Here is a 14,857-nt window from a genome sequence, read left to right as displayed (position 1 = left end):
TTACTCCAATTTTCCCAACAGCCCCAAATCTTCTACTTAAATTATCTTCTCTAACTTCACTAGGGTTTCTTTTTTGTAATCTGCATTATTTTTACAGCATTCATCAAATAAGTTTTCCTAAGATCCATTCAAGACTTAAAGATAAATATTAATGAAAAGGTAGTATATATTCATATTCAAATCTGTGTATTCATCACCTAAAAAGCAATAAGCAAACATTCCAGAAGAATCTGGTTTCAGCTGACTCTTCTGAAATGATTAAAAAAAAAAGTAGATTCTTCTACAAATCTTACAGAAATATTTTCCTGAAAAACTTTATTCTGTATATACTTTTACTTTTTAATGTACATGTTTATTATTTCTAAAATGGTCTATATTAACAAAAAAAAAACTGAGTATATATGATAAGGACAGATACAAACATTATACTTTTGATGATGTAACTTCCTAATAAATACTGCAGATATTCCAAAATACCCATAATTATTAACCTATTAAATGAGAGGCAGTTCCACTTCTACTTCCCAAAGATTCCACTAAGAACCACTACATCAATTATCTGGAGTAGGGTCAAATAACCACTCTTAAATTTATTGATATAATTAAAAAATGGACCGGTTTCTATCTCTGGCACACAGCCCTGTTTGGAGTCTCCAAACCCAGCCAATTCCTGTATCGTGATACTGTGCCATTTCTCCCAGGGAAGGAAGGTCCAGTGTCATGAGCTCCAGAGTGGATTCCTTTCCATGGGAAAATGATGAGCAGAGGGACTGAGAGCTGAGTGTGCTCCATAGAGTGACCCATGAAATGACTCTGTAAGGACCTTCAAGATTCATGCTGGAGTATAAATGAGGAAGAGGCCAGATTCTGGAGGACAAACAGGCATATAAGTTGTTGTTTTTCAGTAGATACATCTAGAAATTATTAGTTTAAGAGATAGAATAAAAAAAGAAGTGATCCAAAAATGACAAGACATAAAAACTCACCACAAAAAAAAAGAACAAGAGGCAGTACCAACGGCTAGGGACCTTATCAATGCAGACATTGGAAATATGTCAGATCTAGAGTTCAGAATGACAATTCTCAAGGTGCTAGCTGGGCTCAAAAAAGGCATGGAAGATATTAGAGAAACCCTCTCTGGAGAAATGAAATCCCTTTCTGGAGAAAATAAAAGAACTAAAATCTAACCAAGCTGAAATCAAAAAAGGAATTAATGAGGTGCAATCAAGAATGGAGGCTCTCACTGCTAGAATAAATCAGGCAAAAGAAAGAATTAGTGATACAAAAGACCAAATGACAGGGAATAAAAAAACTGAACTGAGAAAAAGAGACAAACAACTACCGGACGATAAGGGGAGAATTCAAGAGATAAGTGAGCGATACCATAAGATGAAACAGTATTAGAATAACTGGGATTCCAAAAGAAGAAAGGGGGGGGCAGAAGGTATACTGGAGCAAATTATAATAGAGAATTTCCCTAATATGGCAAAGGGAACAAGAATCAAAATCCAAGAGGCACAGAGAATCCCCTCAAAATCAATTAAAATAGGTCCACACCCCAACATCTAATGGTAAATCTACTAGACTTAGTGACAAAGAGAAATTCCTGAAAGTAGCTTGGAACAAGAAGTCTGTCACATACAATGGCAGAAATATTAGATTGGCAGCAGACTTATCAACAGAGACTTGGCAGGCCAGAAAGAACTGGCATGACATATTCAGAGCACTAAATGAGAAAAATATGCAGCCAAGAATACTATATCCAGATAAGCTATCATTGGAAATAGAAGAAAAGAGAAAAAGCTTCCAAGGACAACCAAAAATTAAAAGAAACTGCAAGCACCAAAACAGCCCTAATAGAAATTATGAAAGGTGTCCTCTAAGCAAAGAGAGAACCTCAAAGTAGTAGATCAGAAAGGAAGAGAGACAATATACAGTAAGAGCCACCTTACAGGCAATACAATGGCACTAAATTCGTATCTTTCAATAGTTATCCTGAATGTAAATGGGCTAAATTTCCCAATCAAAAGACACAGGATATCACAATGGATTAAAAAAACAAAACTGATCAATATGTTGTCTGCAAGAAATTCATTTTAGACCCAAAGACACCTCCAGATTTAAAGTGAGGGGGTGGAAAACAATTTACCATGCTAATGAACATCAAAAGAAAGCTGGTGGCAATCCTTATACCAGATAAATTAGATTTTAAGCCAAAGACTATAATAAGAGAAGGACACTATATCATATTCAAAGGGTCTGTCCAACAAGAAGATCTAACAATTTTAAATATCGATGCCACTAACATGGGAGCAGCCAACTATATAAACCAAATAACAACAAAATCAAAGAAACACACTGACAATAATACAATAATAGTTAGGGACTTTAACACCCCACATACTGAAATAGACAGATCCATCCAAGCAAAAGATCAACAAAGAAATAAAGGGCTTAAATGACACACTGGACCAGATGGACATCACAGATATATTCAGAACATTCCATCCCAAAGCAATAGAATACACATTCTTCTCTAGTGCATATGGAACATTCTCCAGAATAGATCACACCCTAGGTCACAAATCGGGTCTCAACTGGCACCAAAAGATTGGGATCATTCCCTGAATATTTTCAGAACACAATGCTCTGAAACTAGAACTCAATCACAAGAGGAAAGTTGGAAAGAACCCAAATACATGGAGGCTAAAGAGCATCCTACTAAACAATGAATGGGTCAACCAGGAAATTAAAGAATTGAAAAAATTCTTGGAAACAAATGAAAATGAAAACACAACTATTCACAATCTTTGGGCCACAGCAAAGGCTGAAAAGGACCCAAATAAATAACATCATGAATGACAGAGAAGAGATCACAACCAACCCCAAAGAAATACAAACAATTATAAGAACATATTATGAGCAACTATATGCCAGCAAATTTGACAATCTGGAAGAAACGGATGCATTCCTAGGGCCATATAAACTACCAAAACAGAACCAGGAATAAATAGAAAACCTGAACAGACCCATAACCAGCAAGGAGACTGAAGCAGTCATCAAAAATCTCCCAACAAACAAGAGACCAGGGCCAGACAGCTTCCCAGGGGAATTCTAACAAACATTTAAAGAATAATTAATACCTATTTTTCTGAAACTGTTCCAAAAAATAGAAACAGAAGGAAAATTTCAAAACTCATTTTACGAGGCCAGCATTACCTTGATCCCAAAACCAGACAAAGACCCTATCAAAAAAGAGAATTACAGACCAATATCCTTGATGAACACCGATGCAAAAATTCTCACCAAAATACTAGTCAATAGGATCCAAAAGTACATTAAAAGGATTATTCACCATGACCAAGTGGGATTTACTCCTGGGCTGCAATGTTGGTTCAACATCGCAAATCAATGTGATACAATACATTGATAAAGAAAGAACAAGAACCATATGATACTCTCAATAGATGCTGAAAAAGCATTTGACAAAGTATAGCATCTTTCTTGATCAAAACTCATCAAAGTGTAGGGATAGAGAGTATATTCCTCAATATCATCAAAGCCATCTATGAAAAACCCACAGCGAGTATCATTCTCAATGGGGAAAAACTGAGAGCTTTTCCGCTATGATCAGGAACACAGCAGGGATGCCCACTATCAACACTACTATTCAACATAGTACTAGAAGTCCTAGCCTCAGCAATCAGACTAACAAAAAGAAATTAAAGGCATTCTGAATCGGCAAAGAAGTAGTCAAACTCTCACTTTATGTGGAAAACCCAAAAGACTCCAATCCAAAACTGCTAGAACTCATACAGGAATTCAGTGAAATGTCAGAATATTAAATCAACGCACAGAAATCAGCTGCATTTCTATACACCAACAAGACAGAACAAAGAGAAATTAAAGAGTCAATCCCATTTACAACTGCACTCAAAACCATAAGATAACCAGGAATTAACCTAACCAAAGAGGCAAAGAATCTGTACTCAGGAAACTATAAAGTACTCATGAAAGAAATTGAGGAAGACACAAAGAAATGGAAAAATGTTCCATGCTCATGGATTGGAAGAACAAATATTGTAAAAATGTCTATACTACCTAAAGCAATCTACACATTTGATGCAATCCCTATCAAACTATCATCATTTTTTTTCAAGGAAATGGAACAAATAATCCTAAAATGTATATGGAATGAGAAAAGACACCGAACAGCCAGAGGAATGTTGAAAAAGAAAGCCAAAGTTGGTGAAATCACAATTCCAGACTTCAAGCTCTATTACAAAGCTGCCATCATCAAGACAGTATGGTACTGACACAAAAACAGACACACAGATCAATGGAACAGAATAGAGCCCAGAAATAGACGCTCAACTCTATGGTCAACTAATCTTCGACAAAGCAGGAGAGAATATCCAATGGAAAAAAGACAGCCTCTTCAATAAATGTTGTAGGGAAAATTGGACAGCCACATGCAGAAGAATGAAACTGGACCATTTCCTTACACCACACACAAAAATAGACTCACAATGGATGAAAGACCTCAATGTGAGAGAGGAATCCATCAAAATCCTTGAGGAGAATACAGGCAGCAATCTCTTCGACCTCAGCCACAGCAACTTCTTCCTAGAAACATCACCAAAGGAAAGGGAAGCAAGGCAAAAATGAACTATTGGGACTTCATCAAGATCAAAAGCTTCTGCACAGCAAAGGAAACAGTCAACAAAACCAAAAGACAACTGACAGAACAGGAGAAGATATTTGCAAATGACATATCAGAAAAAGGGCTAGTATCCAAAATCTATAGAGCTTATCAAACTCATCATCCAAAGAACAAATAATCCAATCAAGAAATGGGCAGAAGACATGAAAAGACATTTCTGCAAAGACGACATCTAGATGGTCAACAGACACATGAAAAAATGCTCCACATCACTCGGCATCAGGGAAATACTAATCAAAACCACAATGAGATACCACCTGTTACCAGTCAGAATGGCTAAAATTAACAAGTTGGGAAATGACAGATGCTGGTGAGGATGTGGAAAAAGGGGAACCCTCCTACACTGTTGGTGGGAATGCAAGCTGGTGCAGCCACTCTGGAAAACAGAATGGAGGTTCCTCAAAAGTTGAAAATAGAACTACCCTACAACACAGCATGCTATCATACTACTGGGTATTTAACCTGAAGATACAATTGCAGTGATCCAAAAGGGCATGTGCACCTGAATGTTTATAGCAGCAATGTCCACAATAGCAAAACTCTGGAAAGAACCTAGATGTCCATCAACAGATAAATGGATAAAGAAGATGTGGTGTATATATATATATATACAATGGAATACTATGCAGCCATCAAAAGAAATGAAATCTTGCCATTTGCAACAATGTGGATGGAACTAGTGGATATTATGCTGAGAGAAATAAGTCAATCAGAGAAAGACAATTACCATATGATCTCCCTGATATGAGGAATTTGTGAGGCAAAGTGGGGGGCACTGCAGGGTAGGGAAGAAAAAAATGAAACAACATGGGATCGGGAGGAAGACAAACTATAAGAGACTCTTAATCTCAGAGAACAAACTGAGGGTAGCTGGGGGGAGGGGGGTGTGGAGAGGGTGGTTGGGTTATGGACATTGGAAAGGGTATGTAATATTGTGAGTGCTATGAAGTGTGTAAGCCTGACAATTCAGAGATCTGTACCCCTGGGGCAAATAATACATTGTATGTTAATAAAAATAATAAATAAAATTTTTTAAAAATGAACCAAAAAAGTCAGTCTCATTTTTAACAATAAACCTTTACCAAGAAACCATGAAGATTATATGTATAAGACAACAGAAATACGATTTACAGAATAAAAGTTATATTCATAATCAGAGATTTAAAACTACATTCTTTTATGTAATGATTAGTAAAAATTTTTTTGCATGAAAACCACTTACAGTACACTCTGAAGTAGTTACATTCATGATGAAATACAGAAAATAAGGGCTGATTTAAGTAAATATTTAAGTTGATTAACAAAATACTCAAATCAAACACTACAACAGAACAATACATTCTCACATGTTATCACAATCTACAGGGAAGAGAATCTGTGCACATGAGCTCTACAAGTGATTTGTTAATTTTTATTGAGCATAACAGGAATGTGTATACATAGATGTAGATAAAGATAGGTACAGCAATATACACAGAGATGATACCAGTGAAAAATCTTTATGTGATGAGAATATAGTGGTTGTTATCTCATTTTTACGTTATCTGTGTTTTTAAATTTTCTACAATTCATATACTACTTTCATAAAAAGTTATTTTATATTAAAAATACACTGTTTTAGGCAAAGTTATCACATCTTAATGAATTGTTTAATTAAAATCGAATAGCCCAGATGGCTATCATTTATTGATGCTCTTCTTCATTTTCCTGTTCCTTCTCCTAATGCAGGAAACAAGAACATTTAAAGTTGAGAGGAAGAATTTTTTCTTTACTCATAAACCAACACTAAAAACTTAAAAAAGAAAGAATAAAGAGCTTTAAGAATGAAAGAAATTTAAGAATCCATCAGAAAGAGCAAAATGTAAAACTCCATCCAAATCAATTTAAACCCCATCTGCACCAAATATGTGAGAAAATGAGGTCTATTCCAATATGCAGAGAAGGGGGAAATGATTATATATACACACACACAAACTAAGAATATAAAGAATAAAATAGTATATTCTTTTGTTGACTCAAGTTGGAAAGGCTGATTCTGTATCTAAGTATGTCCTATCCATGCTATGTACTGCTGGGTCCTATAAGAAACTGAACCCGTACTATGTCAAAATCCTTGGCTCTATTTGGCAGTTTAAAAAGCCATAGGTGAAAATAAGTATTCTAATCAGAGACTGTCAACTTTTATTATCCCATGGCTGATCGGAGGCAGTGATCTCCCTACCACTGATCATTATCTATAGTTAAACTAAGGGAATAGATCAGCTAATTAATTTTTTAAAGAATATTTTGAAATATAAACAGACATGACTCCTTGAAGAAACAATATACATAAAAGTAATGGAAATGATCATATAAAATACAAAATGTACAAATGACTAGAAAAGAAAATATCCTGGTACTCAGACCTAAGTTTCTAAATACCATTCTCTAAAAAAAGAACCCGGGCTTGAAGAAATGGGTAATTCCAAACTGGGGCAGGAAAAAGAACAAGATGAGCCTAATACATTCTGTGGTGCAAGAAAATAAGAAAATGCTCAAAAAATCATGGATACATATCAAAAAGCCAGCTTGAGGGGCTCCAGTGGTCAACACTGAGGACAACTTCAGAAAGAAAACAGATGAATGCCTAGGTATCTCAGCTGTTAACGGTCTGCCTTTGACTCAGGTCATAAGTCCTGGGATGGATCCATGGAAAAAGCCCTGCAAGGGGCTCCCTGCTCAGTAGAAAGCCTGCTTCTCCCTCTCCCACTCCCCCTGCTTATGTTTCCTCTCTCGTTGTCTCTCTGTCAAAAAAATAAATAAAACCTTAAAGAAAGAAAGAAAAAAAGGAAGGAAGGAAGGAGGAGGGAAAAAAGGAGGGAGGGAAGTAAAGTAGCATTATAACCTAATAAACATAGTAAGAAAGTAACATTATAACCTAATGGACATAGTAAGAACATAGTAAGTAACATAAATCCATTCACATATAAATAAATGAATGAGTGAATAGGGGCAGGGAATGAGAAATGGTTTCCTTATAGTAGGATTTCAAATAAATATAAGAGGAATGATTGATTTAGTTACCATCTGTCAACCACCACAGTAATAATTGTTTCAATCAAGAAACACTGGATGATGGATACTAAAATAAATGCTAAAAAAAAAAAAAATACAAGAAGGAACAACTTATGTGTGTCTCAAGGATAAGATACATATGAATTAAAAGGAGAAAAATAGTAACTTCACAGCGGAGAAACTGGCAGCCCTCATCTTAACTAAGTGATTAAGATTCTCACAAATACTGGGACAAATCACTATCATACAGCTACTTGAGAATGCATTGAGAAGGACACACCATGACATTTGTGATGCTCCTACGGAAAGGACGTAACATGAATCTAATCAAGGGGAAACACCAGTCAAACCCAAAATGAGGGACGTCCCACAAAATAACTGCTATGTATTCTTCAACATCAATGAAAGATAACGCACTGAAGAATGATTTCAGATCAAAGGTGTACTCAAGGCATGTGACAATTAAATGTAACATGTGATCCTGCACTGGATCCTAAACCAGAAGAAATACATTAATGGGACAACTAGCAAAATTTTAAACAGGTCTGAAGATTATAGTATTGCATTCTTAATTTTAACAATTATACTCTGATTACTTAAGAATTTGTGCCTATTTTTATAAAGTACACCCTGAGGTAATTAAAGGTAAGAGAGAATCATGTCTGCAACTTATTCTCAAATGCTTCAGAGAAACAATATGGAAAAGAAATGAATGATATGGAGAAAAATGAAACTAAAGTACATATAGGAATTTCAGGAATTTCTTATACTGTCTTTAAAGCATTTTTTAAAGAATGAAATTATTTCAAAATAAAAAGTTCTAGAAAAAGATACCACTTTTCACCAACCAGATGTGGAAAAAATTTAAAAGACTAATATTCAATGTTGGCAGAGGCTGTTGGAAGCCAAGGCTCTAAAATCTGGCTGAGAGATACAATCTTCTTGCAGGGTAATTTGGCAATTTAGCCAAATTTGGCAATTTGACCCAGCCATTCCATTTATAAAATTCTAACCTATTAAAAAACAAAATATTTATCTAAATGTGCTTATGTAGATACAAATGCCATGTGTGTAAACACACAGAGAAATGTTTAGAAGGACAGGTACTAAACTATTAAAAGTAGTTACCCCTGAGGAAAGGAGAAAAGCGTTAAGAGTGGAAAGTGAAATGTGACTTACTTTTATATCTACCAAATTTTATACTTTTTCTTTTTACAATGACCCTACACGACTTTTTCATTTCAAAAATGCTATTAAACGAAGAGGGAAAAGACAAAGCAACCAAGAGAGTCTCAAAATTAGATAAAGGGTGAATCAAGTGATAGCAAAAGTCCAGTATAACAGGAAAGCGCATGCAGAGGCAAGACCCAGGGTTGCTTAAAAAATCTACTTGAGGACTGACTAGTGAGATCTTTAGAAGAGACAGATGTGTCTCAAAACAATGGTCACAATAAAATATTTTAGAGTTGCACTATCCAAAAAAGTAGCCACTAAGTAGAATGAAATATGGCTAACTCAAATGATGTGTTATTGTGTAAGACTCACAAGGGATTTCAAAGACTAAGTATGAAACAAAAGAATATAAACCATCTCGATATATATATACTAGTTATGTATTACAGTGATATTATTTTGGAAATAATGGCTTAAATAAAATATATTATTAATATTAATTTCTCCTGTCCCTGTTTAATGTGTTTATCAACAAATGTAAAATTATGTATGTGGCTTGCAATATATTTCTACTGGACAGTGCTACAGACTTTTTTTTTTTTTTTTTTTAATTTGACACCCAGAGAGAAAGAGAGGGAGAAAGACAGAGAGCACAAGCAAGGGGAGGGGGAAAGGGAGAAGCAGACTCCCTGCTGAGCAGGGAGCCCAATGCGAGGCCCGATCCCAGGACCCTGGGATCATGACCCAAGCCAAAGGCAGTCCCTTAACCAACTGAGCCATCAGGTGTCCTATCCTAGAGACTTCTTATAAAATATTGAACTTGTTCTACTACACTTAATTCTACTAAGGATAGCATTTACTTCTGACATATCACTTTAAAATCACAAATTTGGTTCTTATGAATGATAACCAACACTCTGTTAGACACAAGCTTTGCTTTCTCAATCACATATATGGATGTAATTAAATATCCTACATATGTGACGATCTAACTCTTCCACAAATCAGACTACACAGAAATTTGAAGTCATTATTTTACAATGCAGGGTAAGTATCAAAAAAAGAAAAAAAAAAAGACATCCACTGCAGCCCATAGAACACATTTTTTTTTACAAAAATCAGGAAAAGTCACACAAAAAATTATACACTACTCTTCACAGAAGTATTCATAATAGTCAAGAAATGAAAACCCAAATGTCCATTACTGATGGATAAATAAAACATGGTATAAATAAAACACTGAAAAATTATTTGGCAATAGAGAGGAAGTACTGATATATGCTTCATATTGATGAACCTCAGAAAATATTATGCTAAGGAAAAGAACTCAGTCAAAAAAGACCACAGATTGTATCAAGTCATTTACATGAATTGTCCGCAACAGGCCAATCTACACAGACAGAAAGCAAATTAGAGGTTGTTAGGGAGTGAGGAATTAGGAGGTGGGAATGGAAAGTTATTGCTAATGGGTACAGGATTCTTTTAGAGATGATGAAAATGTTCTAAAATGGACTGAAGTGATGATAACACAACTCTATGAATATACCAAAAGCTTTGAATTGTACACTTTAAAAAGGGTGAATTGCACAGCATGTGAATTATATCTCATTAAAGCTGTTATTGAAAAGAAAAGAAAAATTAACACGGAAAAATGAATACAAAAAATTTTTTCATATCATTCTTACTGAGAACACTCTGAGGTCTTTCCTTTATTCTGATAGTCCATTATACACTGAATAAGATGGTTATTTTCATCCAACATCTGAAATAAAATTAGAAAAAGTTTATTATAAATCTAGTGCATCACATAAAATTTTTAAAAATCCTTCAGATTTTTAGAAATGTTTATTCATATAGAAATTGAATCTATTTTGGTCTTTTAAGTCTTAGATCTACACCTCTGGAATGGTATCAACAATTTTCAAGTAACTCTATTCCAGTTATTCTCCCTCTGAATATTATTATTCCTGCAGCCCAGGAGGGGTTTCTTTTGTATTCAAACATTTTATTACCTCTACTACCTGTAATAGAAGCTTTAGTCTGTTAAAATTAAGAGGTAAGGGTCCGAGCTGACTGCATCATTCTTATGCTTTGCGGTAGTAAAGAAAAATTTTGTCTCTACCCACAATGAACACATGAAAATGTAGGCCCATGAAGCTTGAGAAGATGGATGGCTAGTTTCCAAGTGTTACACAGTATGGTTCTGTGATTCTTCAAATACAGTATAATCAAACATAATAATTTCTAATCATGTATTATTTGTTGCAGACTTTATGAACTTACCTTATAATTAACTTGTTCCAAAAGTTTAAAAACAAAAAGCTTATCAGTTTATCACTCTATCATCTTAAAGCAGTTCAGAGCAATACTGGCTTTAAGGGTGAAATAACTCATTTAAGCAAGACGGTATTGAGTAAAGAGTACTGATGTAGCAATGAAAAGGTTAGTTAGTTTGAGTGCCAGCTTCCCAATCCTGTGCAAATTACTTGGGATTTCAGGGGCTCAGATTTATCTTAAGGTTAAAGGACAGAAGTAGATGTTCCTCCTGAATGTGCCTCACCCTTCCAAGAGTTAATAAAGTATAATACAATAATCAGCCTATCTCAGTAATTTAGTTAATGTTGCTCTTTTAAAAACAAAAATCCATTTAACCTAAATTGTGACTTTCTTCCTACCTATGAATCACAGTCTTCACTTGCTAGGAAAAAATATATATACTGACATCCTTTTCCAAAAAGTACAGTTATTTCCTAAATAGAATCATAGGATGCAAAAAAAAAAAAAAAAAAAGTCTTTAAAAATCCATTAGTCCAATCTAATGATTTCACAACGTATCTCCGTAGGAAAAACTTTTTGGAAACCAACCAACCAACCACAGATCTCTTCTACAGTCCAAAAATAAAAATAAAAAGTGAATCCCTCCAGAAACGCGTCTTCCGTGTATGTACTTGGGAGCTGTTTGCCAGGCTGCAGACTCAGCCCAATGTACTACGTGAACGCAGTGCATTTCAAGGCACTGACAAGCGGGTTTATGCAAAAAATAAAGCAACAGTTGGGCAAATGTCAAATGCCACACTAGAAAGAACCTGACAGTAAACAGAAACCCATTAACATAATCCGCTGGACATACAATAGCGTCCTGAGTAGTACGGAAAAGTTGGCTTTTCTTCAGTTTTCATCCTCATCCCAGTGTATACAACATGACCGAAATATTTAAGGTAAACTGCTCAATTTAGCAAGTAACTTTTCAAAGTCTGGCTGACTAAAATTCAGACGACTGCCTTGCTCACAGGCAACAAGGGATAGCGGACAATAAAGAAGCTCTGTGTCCCCAACTGGCAGTAACACAGCAGCGACAGAGGCAGCACTACCCTCTAAAAGGGACGCACCTCCCCGTGTATTTATCACGACTTCTGTAATAGGTCACGATTATCAGATTGTCTCCGCCCCGAGACTCCAAGTTCCATAAGGCAGGGACCATGGCTCACCACTGAGCCTCAGCACCCAGAGCAGGCGCTCGATGAGTATTCGCTGCAGATGTACACGGAGAGGGGGTGAATCCGGAAGGGAGAAGGGAACTCCGATGGTAGCCCCTAAGTCCACACGGCCCTCCTCCGCCCGCCCCTCGGGCTCTTGCAACGTCCCCCCAAGTTCTCCCGGGAGCTCCCCAAGTCGGCCGAAGTGCGCAGCGCGGCGGAGGGTGGCGACCCGCGCTTCGACTTCCCCTCGGCCTCCCGCGACCCGAGGTCGGGTGTGCACGAAGCAGCCGCGGCGCGCTGGGCGGGGCGACGCCAAAGTAACTCCGGAGAGACGCGCGGGGCCGCGGGGGGCGCCGGCTCCGACAAACAGCCCTTCCCCGCGCGGCCGCTACGGCCGGGCGCACGCGCCCCGCCGCCCGAGCGCCGCCCCATCCCTAGAGAAATCCGGCGGCGGTTACTTGGGCTTTTGTGCCTGTAGGAAAGAGCCCAAACGCGCGCAGGACTCCGTGGGAGAACCGGTTCGCCGCCTTCCACCACCCACTCAGGCTCAGCCAGCGGCTCGGGTTCCCACACACGACCGCCTCCCTGCAGGCCCGCCTCCGCCCCCGGCCCAGCCGACTCCCGGGCTGGCCCCCCGTGCGCTCCCAAGGGCAGGATGCGCCTGGCATCCCCGACCCCGCGAGGCTTCACCTTCTGAATCGCAGCGGGAGTGATCTCCCCCTTGCCTCGCTGCCTCGGGGCTGCGAACGCCACAGACATGTTGCCGCCGTCACCACTACGGGCAAGTCCCGAGCGCTCCGGGTGAACGGCAAACTGGGGGAGAGACGCCGGCCTCTCGGGCCGAACCACCTCGGGAATGCGGGGAGGGGGGATGCTCCGGCGCCCGACGACGAGCCGGCCGGCCTGGCCTCCAGGAGTTCCTCTGGCCCACAGAAATCTTCTTTCGGCGCGTGACCGGGAACCACAGCCCTGGCAGCATTGCCCTGTTCTTGGCACACCTCTCGTCCTTCCTCCTTTCCTGCCTCGGCCCCCCTCCCGTTTGAGCTAGTGGTAGAGCCGCGCCCCAGTCCTCCCTCCGCTTCAGCGATTCAGGAAATGGTCCCGCCGCCGAGGGAGAAGGAGAGGCTGGGGCAGACCCTGTCACAGGAAATGCGAGCGGCCCGAGCCGGCCCGCCCCTTGCGCGCGGGTGCAACTTGCCTCCTTCTCCTGCGCGCTGAAGACTCCCTCCAAGTTCGTTGTGGCGCTCGGCTGTAGCTCTGGTTCAGTTTTTCCAACTTCATCCTCACCCCCCGCCCCCGGGAAGAAGTGGCCGCCCTGGGTTGTCCCGGCACCGCGGAGAGGGAAGGAGGGTCAGGACCCGCGAGTTCTTGCAAACCCGTGGAGCATCTGCCGAGATGAGCAGAGGTGGAAGTGTAGATGAACGCGGATTCGCTGGTTTAAACTGCTCGGCTACGCCCCAAAGGCGCACCTCATGGTTCACAAGTCTCGCACGCACACACAGGCGTGCTTTAACAGTTGGAAAGTAAGCCTGACCCCCAAATCGAGAAAGGAAGGCTGTGTCCAGTACTCAGGGCAGTCCGCCAACTTGGCTAAGAGACTTTGGAGAGTCGTTCTACTCTTGGGACAAACCCTTGGCAGAAATGCGCGTCGATTTCGTCTGACGTGGATCTTTGGGGTTAAGTTCTGAGGTCGTGCACTTTCACACTTAAACAATTATACATTTAATGCCTTGTAAATTAGGTCAGAGCTGCCAGGCTTCAAATCAGTGTGAGGAAGGAAAACAAAAACAAAAATCCAAAGCTCTCGAATTATGCCAGGAACACCGGCAAATTTGGGTAATGTGGGGGGGTGGGGGTGGGAGAGGTTGTCGGGGTTGTAATAATTATTATTCTCTATATTTGGACATCCATGTAACACAGAGGAAACGTTTATGTAAAATATGACCCAACAGTAATGAGACTCAAAAATCAATCACTTCGCTTATATATAAAACTGGAAAAAATAAGATAAAAATGCACATTGAAAAATTTTTGTTTCAAATATATGCTCTTTGCAAGAGGTCATAAGTTTCATTTATTAAGCAAATGTGGCTGCATTTTGTGTGCTAGTCTGCTAGTCTTTATGCAAGACACCTAGGATACAACTGTGAATAAGGTGAGCATGGAACCAGCTCTCATGGAGTTTATATTCTGATAGGGCTGACAGATTAGGAACAAACAAATATGTAAATATGTAAACATCTAAAATGATTAGATGCCAATAAGGAATGAGAAAATGATGGGCAATCACATGAGTAAGAGTGGGAAGCCTTCTCTGTTAACTGACATCTAAAGGATGGAAAGACTTAAGCCATCCTAAGAATAAAGGAAGAGAATTCATACTCCTACTAATAAGAGTTTTTCTTAGAATTCTTGTGTTTCACTACCC

General features: G+C 38.8%; 1 protein-coding gene across 3 annotated transcripts in view; it reads right to left on the bottom strand.

The window, feature by feature from the left end:
• The window catches only part of SS18 (SS18 subunit of BAF chromatin remodeling complex), a 90,531-nt gene extending 76,742 nt beyond the window's left edge, over window positions 1–13,789 (bottom strand). Inside the window, exons 1-2 of one of the 3 annotated variants that reach the window (XM_044243244.1) lie at window positions 13,628–13,789; window positions 10,636–10,712 (exon numbers count right to left, since the gene is read on the bottom strand). In XM_044243244.1, the coding sequence (XP_044099179.1) occupies window positions 10,636–10,712 (77 nt within the window). In that variant the 5' untranslated portion in view covers window positions 13,628–13,789. Of the gene's footprint in view, window positions 1–10,635; window positions 10,713–13,119; window positions 13,264–13,627 lie in introns of those variants that run through there. The other 2 variants (XM_044243245.1, XM_044243246.1) reach the window with 2 other exon arrangements.
• Between the last annotated feature and the right edge of the window lie 1,068 nt (window positions 13,790–14,857).

The sequence above is a fragment of the Neovison vison genome, chromosome 3 (genome assembly GCF_020171115.1).
Source record: "Neovison vison isolate M4711 chromosome 3, ASM_NN_V1, whole genome shotgun sequence".
Lineage (NCBI taxonomy): Eukaryota > Metazoa > Chordata > Mammalia > Carnivora > Mustelidae > Neogale > Neogale vison.
This window is presented reverse-complemented; position numbering and strand designations above follow the sequence as displayed.